This window comes from Ips typographus, linkage group LG2 (assembly GCF_016097725.1).
Source record: "Ips typographus isolate SLU linkage group LG2, UJ_Ityp_2.0, whole genome shotgun sequence".
Taxonomy (NCBI): Eukaryota; Metazoa; Arthropoda; class Insecta; order Coleoptera; family Curculionidae; genus Ips; species Ips typographus.
In genome coordinates this window covers 1,261,803-1,279,420 of record NC_138423.1, presented here as the reverse complement: position 1 = coordinate 1,279,420, position 17,618 = coordinate 1,261,803, and the positions used below count along the sequence as shown (strand labels likewise).

Genomic DNA, 17,618 nt, shown 5'->3' with positions numbered 1-17,618 from the left:
TGACTCACATGATACAGTTATAACAAATGCTATAAACAGTCACGTGATAATTGTCGAAATTAATAATTCCTACCACTACTAACTGTTACCTGTACGAACTAATATCTATCACACCAAAAAAAAACAAGTCAAAAGTCAAATAAATTATAAAATGTCACTTTTATAATTTAAATTTTTCCAATATTTATGTTTTACTGTTATAGGTAGGTGAAAAATTGGAAAATCGTTAATACTATTCCTATGAATCATTGGTAAAATTCACCGCAAACCTTGAAATATTCTAGTGTAGAGTTCAACAAAAGGTGTATTCTTAACATTCACAGATATTTATGTGGTCTGTAGTGTATAATCTGGGGTAATTTGGTCTGGATATGGGTCTGGAATGGAATATCCGCTACAGGACTTCGATATAGAAGAAGAAACTGATTTCCTTCTTGGCCACTCCAGTCATGGAAATTACGAGATGGATGTTCATACAGCAAAAAATAATCGTAACCCAGTAAGGAAACGAAGTGTAGGATGTGTTTTATGCAGGTAAGCATAGGGATTACAGTATTTACAGTTATCTTTATATTGGTAATAATTAGTAGGAGTGAATCAATAAATAAAAGTGTCATAGTTTCTAGGAGAAAAACTAAAATAATGGGTCTATGATGTTTGAAAGTTTCAATATGTTTACTTGGCACTTAATGCACCATGTTTTCTATCAATAAATCAATAAAGTATTATTCAGCATAAAGATTTCTGGGAAGGAAGTTTATTTTTGGTACTTTTCAGCCAGTTTAGAAAAAACAATAATGTAAATAAGTTAAAGGTGTTTTTGGAATTAGGAAGGCACAGTATTATGGACTAAATTTAAGAATTTTACATTGAACCAGAATTTCTAAATCAATTGGAAAGTTAAATTGTGGTTTTAATTGAAAATAAATAATCAGATAATTATTTAGTCATCATGCTATAATAAATTTGATAATTAGGTATTTATGCTGGTAGGAAATACACCACAATAGATTAAAGTAGTTATATCATATTTATGTAATAGGTTCATTTATGTTTTCTTTTCCTTCCGTTTTTTCATCAGGCCAGTAAGGGTATCTAGTCAATTTATATATTTGCATTACTTGCTTCTTGCATTCAACCTCGAAAATAGTTCATAGAAAAGGTAATAATGTCTCTAGTTAGTTTCCATTTCATTGATCTTCAAGAAATGTCAAAGTCGTCACTTTCGTTGTTCAGGCCGTTCAGTGCAGCAGGAATAGATCGGGCAGTGGTCACGTGGTTGTATTGAAGGTGCACAACAGAGTAGTCATGTGACTCAGTATTTATGTTTTGATACAGAGTAAGTAGGCGTTCAAAACGATCATAGGTTTAGTCATTTTGAAGGAAAACGGGTTGTTATTTGTTGACATTTCGATTTCCACCTACCTATTATTGCTGTATTGCTGAAATAATAGGTTTTTTCTGTTTTTCTTTGCAACAATAATTAGCCTTAACGTGATCAACGGACAGTAAATTAGCCGAAAACTATGTAAACTTATCGACGGGAGTGTTTGTTGCTAGTGTTTCAGTTTAAATAAGAATGGATGTGGAATCTCAGAGCACCATAACAAAAACATCAAAGGAGGACATTCCCTTGATTTCAAAGTCGCAAAACGTTTCGCCATTTAGGTAAATGCGATTAATTACGCTCTTATTTTGTTAGGTTGTTATTAGGACAAAGTTACACAACTTGTACAGGCATATCAACATTTGAGTCAATATTATCACCAACAAAAAATTCTGAATGTAATTTTGGTGCACTGTTATGTTTGTAGAAGTTTAGACTCTTTTTAGTACTTCTTACTGGGTTGAGATATTTTATACATTTATTTGATAATGACCAATTTAATCCTCTTAAACTTTTATGTGTTGCAATGCTGCAAATAGCAATAGAAAAATTTAAAAGCTATTCTTAAACACTTAAACTTAAAATAACCTCAAGATAACTCTGCTCATTGCTGGGATTCTAATACTTATTGTTTTGATACTGAACCAGTCTGGTCTCTTTGTTCAAGTTAAGACTATAGTTTTAAAGTTTGAATTTATGTAATGTTTATTTCTGGGGCACTTGCAATTCAATTTCAAGGACAGCTTAAGCCTAGTTGGGATTTGAATGTGACAGATTTAGTACAAAGTACCATAGTCTAAACTAAACTTAATCTAACTAAGCCATCCAGTCCTTAAACCCAAGAGGTGTTGGAGAAATAGGCAAAAGTAACAGTAGAAATGACATACAATAATTAGTGATGGTTAAAGTAAATATTTTACTTTACCAAGAAAATTTGACCATTGTAAATTACAAATACTGTGTCAGGCAATTCAAATTTTGACACTGTTTTTCTCCCTGGCTGTACCAAATTTTGTAGGGTTCTTCCTTGGTTTTTTGAGGTTATTGGATAGGAAATTAAATGAGGATTTCAAAAATGTGCTTAAAACAGTCATTTTCTTACTCCAAGTGGGTTTTACTGGCAATTTTGTTTCTGACTATCATTTCAAACTGTGTTTCTGTCAGTTGAAACTTTGACCCCTCTTTTGTGTGTGTGTGTGTGTGTTTTTCAGGTTATTGGATAGCAAATTTAATGAGGTTTCAGAAAATGTGCCTAAAACAGTAATTTTCTTACTCCCTGGATTTTACAGGCAAATTGTCCCTGACTGTTCTTTCAAACTGTGTTTCTGGCAGTTCAAATTTTGTTACTGCTTTTCTCCCTGACTGTACCAACTCTTGTAGTGTTTTTTTCAGGTTATTGAATAGGAAATCTAACGAGGATTCCAAAAATGTCATTTTTCACTCAAGTGTGTTTGACCCAGGGTTTGACAAACAATTTTTTCTTTGAGTGTGCCCAAAAGATGCATAAAATCAGGGTATAGAAAACAAAAAGTTTGTTTTTTTAAAAGCAACCACCAATGTATTATGGTTTGTAATAAAAGAATATTAAATTTTTTATCATTATATACCTAACTTCAACCATTTCTGACTTATCATATTAACAGTTAAACTTATTAACACTTTTTCCTTAAAAAGTGCGTAAAAAATCGTACTCCATCCTACAAATCTGAATAGGGACACCTGCTTGTGCTAAGTTTGAACCAGTGTTGAATTTGACAAATATCTGTTACAACATGTTAAGCTGAGTGTATAAAAAAAAATTAACAACTAAACTAACAATTAGAAAACTAAAAAGTTTACATATAGGAATCATGAGTATCGGTTTATAAAAACTAAATTAGCAATTAAGAACTAAAAACTACAACTAAGAGTTGCTCAACTTTTAACTTCTTAGTTTAATTGTCAGTTGAAAAACAAAAAGTGGCACGGGCACGTTTTCCTTTTTGACGTTTTTGTTTTGGTTATCCAGAAGGGATTTTCTTGATACTCCTCTTCACAGTGTTAAACTTATGCCTTAAGACAGTCCACCTTTGTTTGCAAACCTTAGGATCCTCATGAATACCCCAATGGTTTCCCACGTCTCTTTCATGACTTAATTTTTAAAGCCTGGATCTTGCTTATTGTAAATAAATGCAAATCTTTGAACCTGCGGTAATTAAAAAATGTCATTATAAATACACGATTTACATTACTTACTTCAATCAGTATAGTAACTTAAACTGAGTTGAATACTTACTTGACATACTCTGGATTTAAGTCAAGACAAAAAATGAAAATATCCACAAGCACAAATCTCAAGACTAACTGGCAAACAATGGAAACAATTCAAACCAACAAACCTACCAGATGATAAAAGCAAATGTCATTTCTTTTCTTTTTGACATCTGTCCGTGTTAATTTAGTTGGTTTTATAAATGTTATGATTGTTCTAGTTATTAATTTCTAGTTTTTAGTTGCTAGTTCTTAATTATTAGTTGTTAGTTAAAGTCTTATAAACTCACCTTTATTCAAAAAATGTTTGATTTGACACTTCAAGATTTTTTGTCATTTTATGATACAGGAAAAATTCCTACTTTTTACACTGTGTGTTTTGCAATAAAGTGAAATTTCCACTAGTTCTTCTCTTAGTTTTATTATATTTTTATTAGTTACGTCTGAATACGGCAAATTATAATTATTAATAAAAAAAAAATAAAATCTCAAACAATATTTTATTTTCAGCTGTTGGTGTAACTTATTCAAACGATGTTGCGGTCCAAAGGAACTGAAACCCAGGACGATCAACCTGGGAAAACTGACCCCCGGTCAGTTTCCCGCCAACGCTATAAGAAACCAGAAATACAACATCATAACATTCTTGCCCATGGTTCTATTTCAACAGTTTAAATTCTTCCTGAACTTATACTTTCTTATTATGGCAACCAGTCAATTTGTTCCTGATATCCGGATTGGATACTTGTACACTTATTGGGGTCCACTTGTATGTAGCATTTGTTGTTCCAGTAATAATTTGTCGATTAATAATTCTGTTTGGTTTATTTAGTGTTTCGTACTGTTTATCACTATATGTCGGGAAGCGATCGACGATTTGAGACGGCACAAACGCGACCAGGAGGTGAACAATCAAAAGTGTAAAAGGTTGTTAAATGATAGGAACAAACCTTTTGAAACAGTGGCTGCCCACAAATTAAAGGTAAAAATGTTCACTTGTGTGTACTGAAAATTTAAAAGTATAACGGCCATGGTGTATTTAGGTTGGTGATTTAATAATTGTCGATAAAGACGAAAGGGTGCCGGCCGATTTGGTGTTATTGCGCACCTCTGAAAATAGCGGTACCGTATTCGTACGTACCGATCAACTTGATGGTGAGACTGATTGGAAATTAAGACTTGCGGTACCTGCTACGCAGAAACTAGCTAATGACCATCAGTTATTTGAAATTAGCGCCAGCATTTATGCGGAAAAACCGCAAAAAGATATTCATTCCTTTATTGGTACTTTCAGTAGGGTAAGTAATTTTTTTTTATGTTGTAAATTCTTTTAAAAAGAGAAAGAGGGATTGTGATGGGAATATGTAGTTTTTATTTATTTTTTTAAATAAATAAGTTTTATTAGTATTATTTCTGAAAAGAAGCATTTTGCAAATACAGTTTGGATAATCTGATTATGTCAATTTTAGTCGAGATTTCTCTGCTGCGTATTTTTGTGTTTCTATTGCAACTTGCCACTGCTTCTTAAACTTTACGTTATTCGGCAAGGCTTTAAGATATTCAACGGAACGGATTATTTAAGTGGTAGATATTCTCCGACTTAAGTGGAACTTAAAAAAAAACCCCATCTTATTCATTTCAACATATGGGGTTTCATTTTTAAAAAATGTTTTTTTTTTTCTTTAATTGACATTCATAAAAATATATCAATCCAATGTCAGTTAAAAACATTTTTTCTATAAAGTAGTATATTAACATTAGACAAACATAACCAACACCAAGAAGATATACATATGTTAAACATGGATAACATTATATAATATGAATTTATTACTTTTAATAAAAGGAAATAAAAATATCACAAATTGACTATTTCATTGCACTAAGTTCTTTTTTCTTAATTTCAATTTCCAGTCTCAATTTTTCTTCTTGTAGCTCAAACAACTTTTGTTCATGCTCCCTTCGTGCCAATATATTTATAAGTTCAGCTTCTAAGCATTGTCGTTTTACCTTATTTGTTTCTATGTATTCTGATGGTTGCGTATGTGTTGGCCTTCGTCTTTTAGTCCATGTACTTTTCAGGCATGGAGTTTTTGCTTCACTTACATGACCGACAAATGCTTTTGAAGTGGTAGGTTCCTAAAAACAGGTTATATAACTATATTATAAATAACCTCAATAATAGCAATGTTGTGCGCTTGTACATATGCATGTATATAAACATGTAGAAATTACCAGAATGGACATAAGTGCTTGAACAATAAGAAGAAAGGAACATTGGTCAAGCTCACTATTTACAGTGATAATTTCTGACAAGCCTGTCTTTGTTAGCAGCGTGCTTGATCAATGTTTCTCTCTGATTCAATTACCAATGTCCAATCCAGAAATTTCCACACCTGTACCTATATGCATATACATAAGCAATATGAACTGAATTGAAAATAGGTACTCACCAGCAAAATATCACTTGCTAAATTTTCATTGTCATTTACAATTATTTTATTTGGATTCAATTGAGGTATGTTTTCTTTAACACTATATGAATGGTGGTCATCATTCAACTCGCTAAGAGTGTTTTGGTCTCGGCATAATTCTGCCCCAGCTAATGTCTGGTTAGCACTGACATCATTTTGAGAATCTCCACCAAATTCAAAAGGAATTCCAAACACAGTTTTTGTGTTTATGAGTCCAAGAGTCAGCTCCCTTAATGGATTATTTTTGGGTGTAAAAGAACCTCCTCCAGTTTTATTTAGTTTTTGATTTTCTTCAGCGACTTCTTTTCTGGTTACTTGTTTAAGATTATCATAAACTTTCTTCAATTGTCCTTTAGTTCTTATGTGATCTCGAGTTTGTGAATTAAAATTAGATGCAATTTTGGTCCATGCAACATCTTTGTCTCTCCATGTTGTACTATTTGTTTCTTTGTTTTCTTTTATATTTTTATAGTTACTAACAATATTCAGTAGCAGGGATTTCTCCTGAATCGAAAAGTTGGGCGCTCTTTTTCGAAGATCTTCTCTTGCACCAGAATTTGTTTCCGACATATTGTTTTTCTAGGTGCTTTTAGCACAAATATCACAATCTAATGAAATAATAAAACTAAACATCAAAAATCAAACACAGGACTATAAAGTATTAAAGTTAAGTTTGTAACTGACGTGTTTGACAGCATTAAAAGAATAAAACACCAAATATATGACATTTCAAGCGACGTTGCCGAATAAAACTATAACTTAGCTAAGAATCTAGTAAGGAGCACCTGTGCAAATCAACTTTGAACTAAGGTGAACCTTAACTATAAGTGTCACTTTACTAAGTTTGGAATTTAAGGAGTAGTGGTGCAAACCGCTGTTAGAGACATCGGAAAAAATAGGTAGCAGGTAGAGTGACATATTTTTACTGGATCACGCCCCGACATCTTTTGAATGTCAAAAGAGCATTTTATGATTGATGATTGGGATACTGTTTGGCTTCAAACTTTGAACAATTCATTTATAAAAATACTTCTTTTGCTTTTAACTTTCTTGATATAAATTAATATTCGCATTTTGATCACCCTGTTTTACTTTCTACGGCAAATTTTACCTGCTACCTGCCCTGCCAGTATCAAAAACAATAAGCACCTATCATACATACAGGGAGTATGGAAAGATAAAATCTTTTCTAAAAAAGATGATTTTTTGCAAATTTTGAGTGCACTTTTTAAGCCGAATTGGTAAACTTACTTAAGCTTCAGGGTACGAAACAGCCACCCGTCAAGTTTTATACTTGTAGTTCTAAAATAACATGGTCTAACAGGGGCTTGAAAATTATCGGGGGTAATTGCACAAGTGCATAAAAATTACCGATAATTTTGCATGAAAACTTGTTATCTCTTAACTGCATGAGTTTATTTTCATATTTTTTTGGCGAAAGAGCCCGACACCGAAGGTGGAGCGCTTTTTTAGAAAAAAATATGAAAATGACCGAATGCAGTTTGCAAAGATAACAAGTTTGAACGCAGAATTATCAGGTCATTTTTAAGGCACGAATGTAATTTTGGGGAATATTTCCCGAATAAATAAAATGTTTTGGTTTTGCTGCAACTATAGATTGCTCAATGGAGCTCAATGAGCAAGTTCTAAACCGTTTATTAATTTTTGTTGACATCGCGTTTGACATTTTTTGGTTATAAAAAGTCAAAAAAATGCGCATAGACAACAATTAGTGTACTAGCAATAGGCTCTACAACAATGCAGTCGTTATAGATACGTACAGTGCAATTATCGAAATGCAATTATCACTTTAGAATGCAATTATCGCTGTCATTCTGGTGAAAATGCACTGCTCATATGGGACATTTAACACATGAGGGAAATATTCGGGGGTAATTGCACAAGTGCATAAAAATTACCGATAATTTTGCATGAAAACTTGTTATCTCTTAACTGCATGAGTTTATTTTCATATTTTAAAAATATGAAAATGACCGAATGCAGTTTGCAAAGATAACAAGTTTGAACGCAAAATTATCAGGTCATTTTTAAGGCACGAATGTAATTTTGGGGAATATTTCCCGAATAAATAAAATGTTTTGGTTTTGCTGCAACTATACAGGGTAATTCAAATTCGACTCTCACCATTGGGATCTCAGAAACCATAAGAGATACGAGAAAGTTTAAATTGGGGCAAAGTTGCGCAATTTAAAGCTCAACCAAATGCTGTTTTAAAAATTTTGATTTTCCGAGTACTTCCGAAGGTATCCGAAAAAAACAGAAAATTTGATTTTTTGTTTTTATTTATTTCTAACCTTATTTGAAGAGATATCCCAAAACTAAAAGCATCTTTTCATTGCCACTTTTTCTTAGCTATTCGATGATGGATTCAAATTTGCCACACGACGTTTCGTTTTCTGTCAGTCATCATCAACTTTCTTTTTTCTTATGGGCGCCATATTGGATTTTTAGCCCACCAAATAGTACGTTTTATTCTGATTTTAGTGATATATCATAACTTATGATTTGCTTCATAAATAACAAAATAATTCAATAAAAACTATTTTTACTTTAGTTATGGGCTTTGAGTTAATGAGCCGTTTTAAAAAATGTCATTATTTGACAGTACTTGTCAAACACGATAATTCGGACGATCATTAGAGCGTCAATCATAGTTAAAAATGTATCTAGAAAAGAAACCCCCGCAGAAAATGTTATTATTATACAAGCATTGCTGAACTATTTAGGTTAATCAGAAAAAGAGATTTGTTAGCATTATCTCTAACTTAAAAGGCTTATTTATGTTTCCAAGAGAAAGATCATGATTTTAGGAACTTAATTTTTTGCCAAATTTCAATTTTTTATAATATTAAGTGCAAGTTTATAGTTATTTATACAGTAAGTGACAAACCATTTTTTATTCATTCATATTTATTCGAGTGAATAAACCGGTTTAAGTCACGTGTCTTATACAGTATTTTATTAAATTTCGACTTCTTATATTAAAAAGAAAAACTAAAATTACAGTTCTATTAAATTTGCACCGCGCCCCGTAGATGTAACATTGATGTTTGTTTGTTTACATCTGTAAATAGGCGAATGTCATTCAGAGTGATTTAATAGTTATTTATACAGCAAGTGACTTAAACCATTTTTTATTCACGAAAAGAACCACTAGGTCCACAAGCGTAGCGAGTGGCCTAAGCTCTTCGAGTGAATAAACCGGTTTAAGTCACGTGTACACCTTTGTGACTAAGTATGTTCAGGCCAATTGCGTGTGACAAGTACTACCAAGTAATCTTCATAAAACGTCTCATTCACTCAAAGGTAACAAAGATAAAATCTCTAAAAGCTCTAATGATCGTCCGAATTATCGTGTTTGACAAGTACTGTCAAATAATGACATTTTTTAAAATGGCCATTAACTCAAAGCCAAAAACTAATGTAAAAATAGTTTTTATTGAATTATTTTGTTATTTATGAAGCAAATCATAAGTTATTATACATCACTAAAATCAGAATAAAACGTACTATTTGGTGGGCTAAAAATCCAATATGGCGCCCATAAGAAAAAAGAAAGTTGATGATGGCTGCCAAAAATCGAAACGTCGTGTGGCAAATTTGAATCCATCATCGAATAGCTGAGAAAAAGTGGCAATGAAAAGGTGCTTTTAGTTTTGGAATATCTCTTCAAATAAGATTAGAAATAAATAAAAACAAAAAATCAAATTTTCATTTTTTTTCGGATATCTTTGGAAGTACTCGGAAAATCGAAATTTTTAAAACTGCATTTGGTTGAGCTTTAAATTGCGCAACTTTGCCTCAATTTAAACTTTCTCGTATCTCTTATAGTTTCCGAGATCCCAATGGTGGGGGTCGAATTTGAATTACCCTGTAGATTGCTCAATGGAGCTCAATGAGCAACTTCCAAACCGTTTATTAATTTTTGTTGACATAGCGTTTGACATTTTTTGGTTATAAGGACAACAATTAGTGTACTAGCAATAGGCTCTACAACAATGCAGTCGTTATAGATACGTACAGTGCAATTATCGAAATGCAATTATCACTTTAGAATGCAATTATCGCTGTCATTCTGGTGAAAATGCACTGCTTATGTGGGACATTTAACACATGAGGGAAATATTCGGGGGTAATTGCACAAGTGCATAAAAATTACCGATAATTTTGCCTGAAAACTTGTTATCTCTTAACTGCATGAGTTTATTTTCATATTTTTTTGGCGAAAGAGCCCGACACCGAAGGTGGAGGGCTTTTTTAGAAAAAAATATGAAAATGACCGAATGCAGTTTGCAAAGATAACAAGTTTGAACGCAGAATTATCAGGTCATTTTTAAGGCACGAATGTAATTTTGGGGAATATTTCCCGAATAAAGAAAATGTTTTGGTTTTGCTGCAACTATAGATTGCTCAATGGAGCTCAATGAACAAGTTCCAAACCGTTCATTAATTTATTGTTGACATCGCGTTTGACATTGTTTGGTTATAAAAAGTCAAAAAACTGCGCAAAGACAACAATTAGTATACTAGCAATAGGCTCTACAACAATGCAGTCGTTATAGATACGTACAGTGCAATTATCGAAATGCAATTATCACTTTAGAATGCAATTATCGGGGGCAATACCACAAGAGCTCAGATTTAGCCGGATAATTTTTGTGCTTGTCTTAGAACACTTTCTTTTTGGTGTAACTGCACGAGACCTGTTGTAACTAAATCACGAGAGCGCAGCTCGAGTGATTTTGCCAAACAGGTCGAGTTTTGTACCATAAAGAAAGTTTGAGAAGACAAGCGGAAAAATTATCCTGTTCAAAATCTGAGCTCGAATGGTATTTGATAAGACAATTCCATGAATACAATCAATAATATATTAAGACTGCGATTACCTTGTACTGGCAGAAATACATTTTTCTGGTTCTTTTGATTTTCTCCGATCCGAAGCGAGCCATAACCAAAACAAAACGAACAAACATCAAAATTGACAGTGCCAGCAAAAATCCTAAGGTGAGACATTGCAACAATAGAAGTGTAGTGAAAATCCGTGGAAACGATGAAATCAACAGCAAAATTTATCCGATTTTTTTATCCGCCAGCAAACTCTCTTCCTTCCTTATTAGCCGATAGCAAACCGTGTTTTGATGACGTATATATGGCATTTTTTGTACATGAGTGGAATTGTCGCTGTCATTCTGGTGAAAATGCACTGCTCATGTGGGACATTTAACACATGAGGGAAATATTCGCTGTAAGTTTTCGATAACACCTCTCCTCATATGGGAGATTTTACATATGAGGGAAATATTCACGTAAAATCCTATGTTGCGCGTTAAAAAAAATGCACTGTATATTCCATTTAAAAAAATACAACTTTAATACTTTTTCTGCCTTTGGGACAACCGGTACATCTTGAAAATATTGTTTAAAGATACCTCCAATAGGTTTTAAACTTTTTTGAAGGTGAATAGTTTAGTCACAATCTTCCGTGTCGAATAACGTGAATAACCCTGTATAACATTATTGTGATGGATTTTAGATGATGATTCTAATTCACAACGTCTCAATTGAAAAGTATTATTACTCCATTGCCCTCTTTCTCTTTTTTTTTTCTGCGCAAGTAAGTATAAAAACATTTAATTGTAGTTGGACTCTTTGAACAATGATGAAAGTTTAGACTTGGAAAATACATTGTGGACAAATTGTGTTATAGCTTCTGGCCAAGCAACTGGAGTAGTTATTTACACGGGTAATTAGATTAAGACAAAACTTTTAGGCATTTTTAACTGTTTCCTTGATATTAGGTCCAGAAACCAGGTCCGTTATGAACAACTCCCAGCCTAGATCTAAAGTGGGGCTTCTGGACATAGAAGTAAATACCATAACAAAGCTTCTTTTTGTGGCTGTAATGGGTTTGGCATTTTTAATGATAGTGTTGAAGGGTTTTAACGGTCCGTGGTATCGGTATTTGTTCCGTTTTGTTCTGTTGTTTTCATATATCATACCGATCAGGTCAGTCGCATTTCATTTATGTTTGTTTTAAAGTAATTAAGTGATTTGCAGTTTGAGGGTGAATCTTGATATGGGTAAATCGTATTATTCCTGGTCGATTGGTAAAGATCCTCATATGAGAGGTACAGCGGTGCGTTGCACCACAATACCTGAAGAATTGGGCAGAATTTCGTATTTGTTGTCGGATAAAACTGGAACGTTAACGCAAAACTCGATGGTTCTGAAACGGCTACATTTGGGATCTGGTTGTTATGCTGGTGATAGTTTTGAAGAGGTAGGTTTTATGACTAAAAAGCAGGAAAGTGATGTTTTAACAGGCACAACCACCTTTGTTGTCACATTTATTGAAATTACTAAACTGCTGGCTAAAATAAAACGGAAATTTGATTTCAAAAATTTAACATAAAAAAAATTCGGTTTGTGTTATCGATTTGGGTGATTTATCGTTTCAGGTTCCAATACACTTTTTTCAACAAATTCTTGAGATTATTTAACCAAACTTACCTTGGTCCAAAAGTTGTCACAAATACAGTGTCAGTACAGAGTGTCAAGTACAAATTGGTTTTACTTTTTCGTAACGTATTTATAAAAGTAAAATATAACGATTTTTTTAAATCCGAATATCTCAAAAACCGCTGCTCAAATCCACATCATCCACTTTTGGATTAAAGTAAGTTGAGTTAGATCATCTTATTTAAGCCTCTAGAATGTGTAGTAGCATTTTTCCCGCACATGTTAGAGGCACCTTGTATACAATTGAAAAGGGCATTTTGTGGTTTTCTTAAAAAAACTCTTCTATGGCTGCTTAAATATTGTAGCAGGGATAGCAATAATGTAAAAGAACACAAGCTTCCAAAAAAATGATGGCTAAGCTAAGCTGATAGCGTTCATATTTAAAAAAAAAAACTTGTAGTAAGATTTATAGTAATGTACAATTTTCTGTAAAACTATGCTCACGTTTATGAAGAGTTTCTGCTCACGTTTTTTTCCTATAAGCTAGTTTATTTCGCAAACTGGCACGCAGGAATATCTTCTCCATAATTTAACGTATATCATAAATCCATTTTTGTATCCTGTTTGGTTTTCTCAAAGTATTTCATATTGAGCTTTAAATTTTAGGTCGCTCTACCTTATTTGTCTAGTAGTTTTATTTTATTTAAAATTTTAAGGTTACTGCAGTGCTAAGAACGGCGTACTTAAACAACGGCGAAAGTCCCACTTTAAAAAGTGGCGCTCCCACTAAATTTAGACGTTCCGAAACCACCAGAGTGAAAGATGCCGTTCAAGCCTTGGCTCTCTGCCATAACGTGACGCCGACTTACGAAAGTGACACCATTGATTCAGGTATTCTTTTCACTGGAACGTTCGGTTCACGATCTTTTTTGGATCTACTCTATCCATAGAAGTTTGACATTTTGCTCCCTGTATATTTTTGACAATGATTTTTCTCTTATGTGAATTTCTTAGCCGCGTTGCCAAGTAATAATAGAAATTCGCTTTTTAAGGGCGGATTAATGATTATTAATTTAATTTACTCTTGAAATACTATAAAATTGAAGCCTGTAAGGTTATTTGCTTAATACTGAACCCTAATACATATACAAACATTATTTTTGTTTATAAAGAGTATTTTACACAATATGATACAACCAATAAATGTAACACCATAAAGCCATCAGAAAAATATACACGGTCTTTTTAAAAGGTCTGTACAAAATCCTATGACATAATTCTGATATCAAATCAAGCCAATAAAAAGACATAAAAATTGTTTGTAATAAAAATTGATTTTTTAAATTTTAATGTACAGGGTGTCCCAATACTGTTTTTTCGGCTACCACCACTTTATTTGAAGAGATAGAAAGTTAAATAGAAAAATTCTTCATAGAGAATAGGGGATTACTTTTTTATGAGATTTTTACTATTAGTTCCCATTTAAATTTTCAGAGTTTTTAGACATGTATTAGTTTCAAATCTGGTAATTAGTGGTTTTTTGAGATGCAAAATCTTTTGTTTCAAAAATACGGGGGGTTTTCGAAAATTGTTAATTTTTGAACCTCTTCTGTATTTCAGTTGCTCTTAAAGTTATCAAAAAAGGAAGAACGGTTCCCGGTAGTAGTTTTCATGTAGAAGCCAATGGCGTAGTCAGTTTTTTTTCTATTCCGTTTAGTTTCTGACATATGACAGTAAGTTACATTTTTTTAAATGGAACATACTATATATTTTTACGTTATTTAATTCTGTTGATTTTTACCTTTTCAACGGTGTATTACAACATATAAGTTTGTAGAGGTTAATCCTGTTATTTTAAAAAAAGATCTTTGCTAAGCTAAAAAAAGGCCAATATCTAAAATACCAAACAAAATTGGAAATCATATAAACTAACACATCAGAAAATTAAATATTTTTAATAAATCTTATTAAAAATCTAAATTACCAACAGTTCTACCGTCACTTTAATAAGAAAAGTGGCCATTTCTATTTTCTACTATTTTTAAGGTAGAAGTTGAAAAAACAGTTTACAAACGACATGTAACATGTTAATAAGAACATAGCCACATTTTGTTTCGACTGTGGGTATTTTTATACATTATATTTAGCACTTTTTTGTTAAGGAAACGCTTTTATTCTAATTACCAAAATTAACGTTTACAAACTTATATGTTTTAATACACCGTTGAAAAAGTAAAAATCAACAGAATTAAATTAACTAAAAATATATAGGGTGTTCCATTTAAAAAAATGTAACTTACTGTCATATGTCAGAAATTAAACGTAATAGAAAAAAACTGACTACGCCATTGGATTCTACGTCAAAACTTCTACCGGAAACCGTTTTTCCTTTTTTGATAACTTTAATAGCAAATAAAATACAGAGGGGGTTCCAAAACGACCAATTTTCAAAAGCCCCCCGTATCTTTCAAACAAAAGAAGTTTGCGCCGCCCACTTTTCGCCAGTCATCTCAGCTCAGAAAAAGAGATCAGAACACGTATGCTACTTTTTTTCTATCTATTACCGTTTTCTCTGTACCCCATAAAACCATCGAAAATGCAGCACCCTGTACATACAGGTTGATAAAGTCGTGGCTGATAAAATATTAGTTTTTTTAAAGAGAACCCCCTACTGTTAGAAAATAGCATAGCATTTTTAGATTCTATATGAAATTTTAAAACTTTTTTGTTAATAATGTCATATACCTAAAACTAATACTTTTTCTAATATATCAATTTTTTCAGCAAAATTACTTGCGTTTTTACTATGATGGAAAATTGTCTGTATCGCCATTGTTTCTAAAGGTAAAATACTCATATTTGGTGCGAACGTTCTACAGGGACGACAAAAAAAATATCCAAATAAACTTGCGTTATACACTACAGGGCGTTCAATTTTCTAAAACCGGGCATTAATGGTTTTGGCAGTTTCCATATAAAAACAAGCAAATTAGGCCACCCTGTACAAGCCTTTTAGAGACACTCTGTAGATTTCTTCAGTGCTCTTTGTTGATTGAAGTTCACACAAATTAATGCTAAATGAGATGTTTCATAATAGTTCTTATAAATGTTGGTTTTTTACATCAGCCAAATAATGATTCAGTGTCCCTTTGAATAGACAAAAATACAGGTAAATTTCAATGGATAGGGTAGATTCAAAAAAACTGTAATTTAATTAGATTCAATAGCGTCCGAAACGGAGGCCGACCAACATTTGCAAGCCGCTAGAAAAGAAGTGACTTACCAAGCGTCAAGTCCTGACGAAGTGGCTTTGGTGCATTGGACTCAAGAAGTAGGCCTCACCCTGTATAGAAGGGATAAGGATTCGATGCAATTAATGACGCCCGATAAGCGATTAATCAGTTATGCTATTCTACAAATCTTTCCTTTTACTAGTGAAACAAAGCGAATGGGAATCATTGTGAAGGTTTTCTTCATCAATTTTCAATACTGAAGCGTGTTTGGTTTAATTGTCATTTTTCTAGGATTTAATGTCGGGTGAAATTATATTCTACCTAAAGGGCGCGGACGTTGTTATGGCCGGGATTGTTCAGTATACAGATTGGTTGGATGAAGAGGTGGGAAATATGGCCAGGGATGGGTTGAGGACTTTGGTTGTGGCAAAGAAAGTTCTCACTGAAGAACAGTACTTTGATTTTGAGGTGAGTACAATAATCCCATTTGAGTTTAATGCAGCATTAGCTGAATAAATTCAAGTCGTTTATTAACGAGTACACTTTTTTGTATATCTGTTTTGTAGTAAAAGTAAAGAAAATATATAATAAATACAATAAATAAACACAAATATATGCTACATGAAAAAAACCCAGAACTTTACGTAGAATCCATAAATGCAACAAAAAATAGGAGTTCTCGTTCGAAAATGTCTACTGGAAGGGCGTATCTTAATTTTGGGACACACCCTATAATAATATGTTTATTTCGCATATAACTATACAGGGTGGTCCAGTTTTAAATGTCAATAATTGATCAATCGATAGCCCATCAAAAAATAAGTTGACACGCATTATGTCATTTTCCTGAAGAACGCTTCCTAGGAAAAACACAGACCGCCAAAATTCAGTTTTGAAAATCTTTTTTTTGCTACAACTGTCAGACTAATTTTATTCTAAAAATTAAAGTTTTAGACTAATATCGTAGCATTTAATGCCAGAATTGTTTACTTTCATCAATGAAGTCTGAAACTTAACTTTTACTATAAAAAATAGTTTAAAATTCGATTTTTCAGTCTTAAAGCACAGTGAAGCGTCTAGAAGTCAAATTAATACTGACAAAGCATGAAATGGCATAATTAAGCCTACGAAAAATGTAAAAATAGTTTTTTAAGTCTGCTATGTCAAAAACTTGATGAAGATGAGCCTAAAACTCAATTTCCCAAGCTGAAAGCAGTTTCAAAGTCCTAAAAATAGTCCAGAATTCTGAGAAAATTAAAAGCAAAGTTAAAAGCAAGAAAAGTTAGTCTTCAAGTCAATTTTCATGAACCTAATATCAATATCCTGTATTTAAGACTATTTTCAAGACTAAAATATTGAAATGTATTTTTAAATTATGAAAACTTACTTCAAATGCAAAATTTAAGCTTTTGATCGCACTTTTCATTAGTTCAGAGTCACTTTTTGGTGTCCAAGTCAATTTTCAAGGTTGAAATGTGTGAATTTGTTGTAATAAATTTTAGAAAAAGTAGTTTTTCATGGCTACAAGTCAGTTTTCACAAGTTGTTCAACTTATCTGACTACCAAGACAGTTTTTAAGCCTCTCAAGTAAATTTTCACCGTTTTCAAGACAATTTTTATGTTGGGTGGGGTTGGTTTTGGGTCTTTAAACGTAATCACTCAATTTTGTCGTAAACAAAACTTCAAATCAGAGTTTTGTAAGAGATACTTATTTTGTCAAATTGAAAAAGTAAAAAAAACGGAAAAATTTGAAAAATATCCAGTGACATGAAGAAGAAAAATGAAAACCATCTT

The 17,618-nt window shown here is 32.4% G+C and overlaps 2 protein-coding genes across 8 annotated transcripts in view; one reads left to right on the top strand and one right to left on the bottom strand.

Moving 5' to 3' along the window:
• Positions 1-113: 113 nt before the first annotated feature.
• Positions 114-17,618, top strand: part of LOC145725182 (putative phospholipid-transporting ATPase IIB) — a 44,219-nt gene continuing 26,714 nt past the window's right edge. Inside the window, exons 1-11 of one of the 7 annotated variants that reach the window (XM_081973818.1) lie at positions 114-203; positions 324-534; positions 4,148-4,406; positions 4,470-4,619; positions 4,681-4,935; positions 11,773-11,875; positions 11,931-12,138; positions 12,190-12,412; positions 13,308-13,482; positions 15,810-16,057; positions 16,116-16,292. In XM_081973818.1, the coding sequence (XP_081829944.1) occupies positions 383-534; positions 4,148-4,406; positions 4,470-4,619; positions 4,681-4,935; positions 11,773-11,875; positions 11,931-12,138; positions 12,190-12,412; positions 13,308-13,482; positions 15,810-16,057; positions 16,116-16,292 (1,950 nt within the window). In that variant the 5' untranslated portion in view covers positions 114-203; positions 324-382. Of the gene's footprint in view, positions 535-1,406; positions 1,669-4,147; positions 4,407-4,469; positions 4,620-4,680; positions 4,936-11,772; positions 11,876-11,930; positions 12,139-12,189; positions 12,413-13,307; positions 13,483-15,809; positions 16,058-16,115; positions 16,293-17,618 lie in introns of those variants that run through there. The other 6 variants (XM_081973819.1, XM_081973820.1, XM_081973824.1 and 3 more) reach the window with 6 other exon arrangements.
• On the bottom strand, positions 4,947-7,317 carry LOC145725196 (myb/SANT-like DNA-binding domain-containing protein 3). Its single transcript, XM_081973845.1, has 2 exons — positions 6,091-7,317; positions 4,947-5,776 (listed from the first exon to the last, which is right to left on the bottom strand). The coding sequence occupies exons 1-2, from the start codon at positions 6,679-6,681 to the stop codon at positions 5,507-5,509; spliced, it is 861 nt and encodes a 286-aa protein (XP_081829971.1). The 5' UTR covers positions 6,682-7,317; the 3' UTR covers positions 4,947-5,506.

Coding starts and splice junctions, on each gene's coding strand:
- LOC145725196 (XM_081973845.1), bottom strand. CDS start 6,681: ATGTCGGAAACAAATTCTGGTGCAAGAGAAGATCTTCGAAAAAGAGCG. Junction 5,777..6,090: donor TAGCAAGTGATATTTTGCTG/GTGAGTACCTAT, acceptor ACCTGTTTTTAG/GAACCTACCACTTCAAAAGC.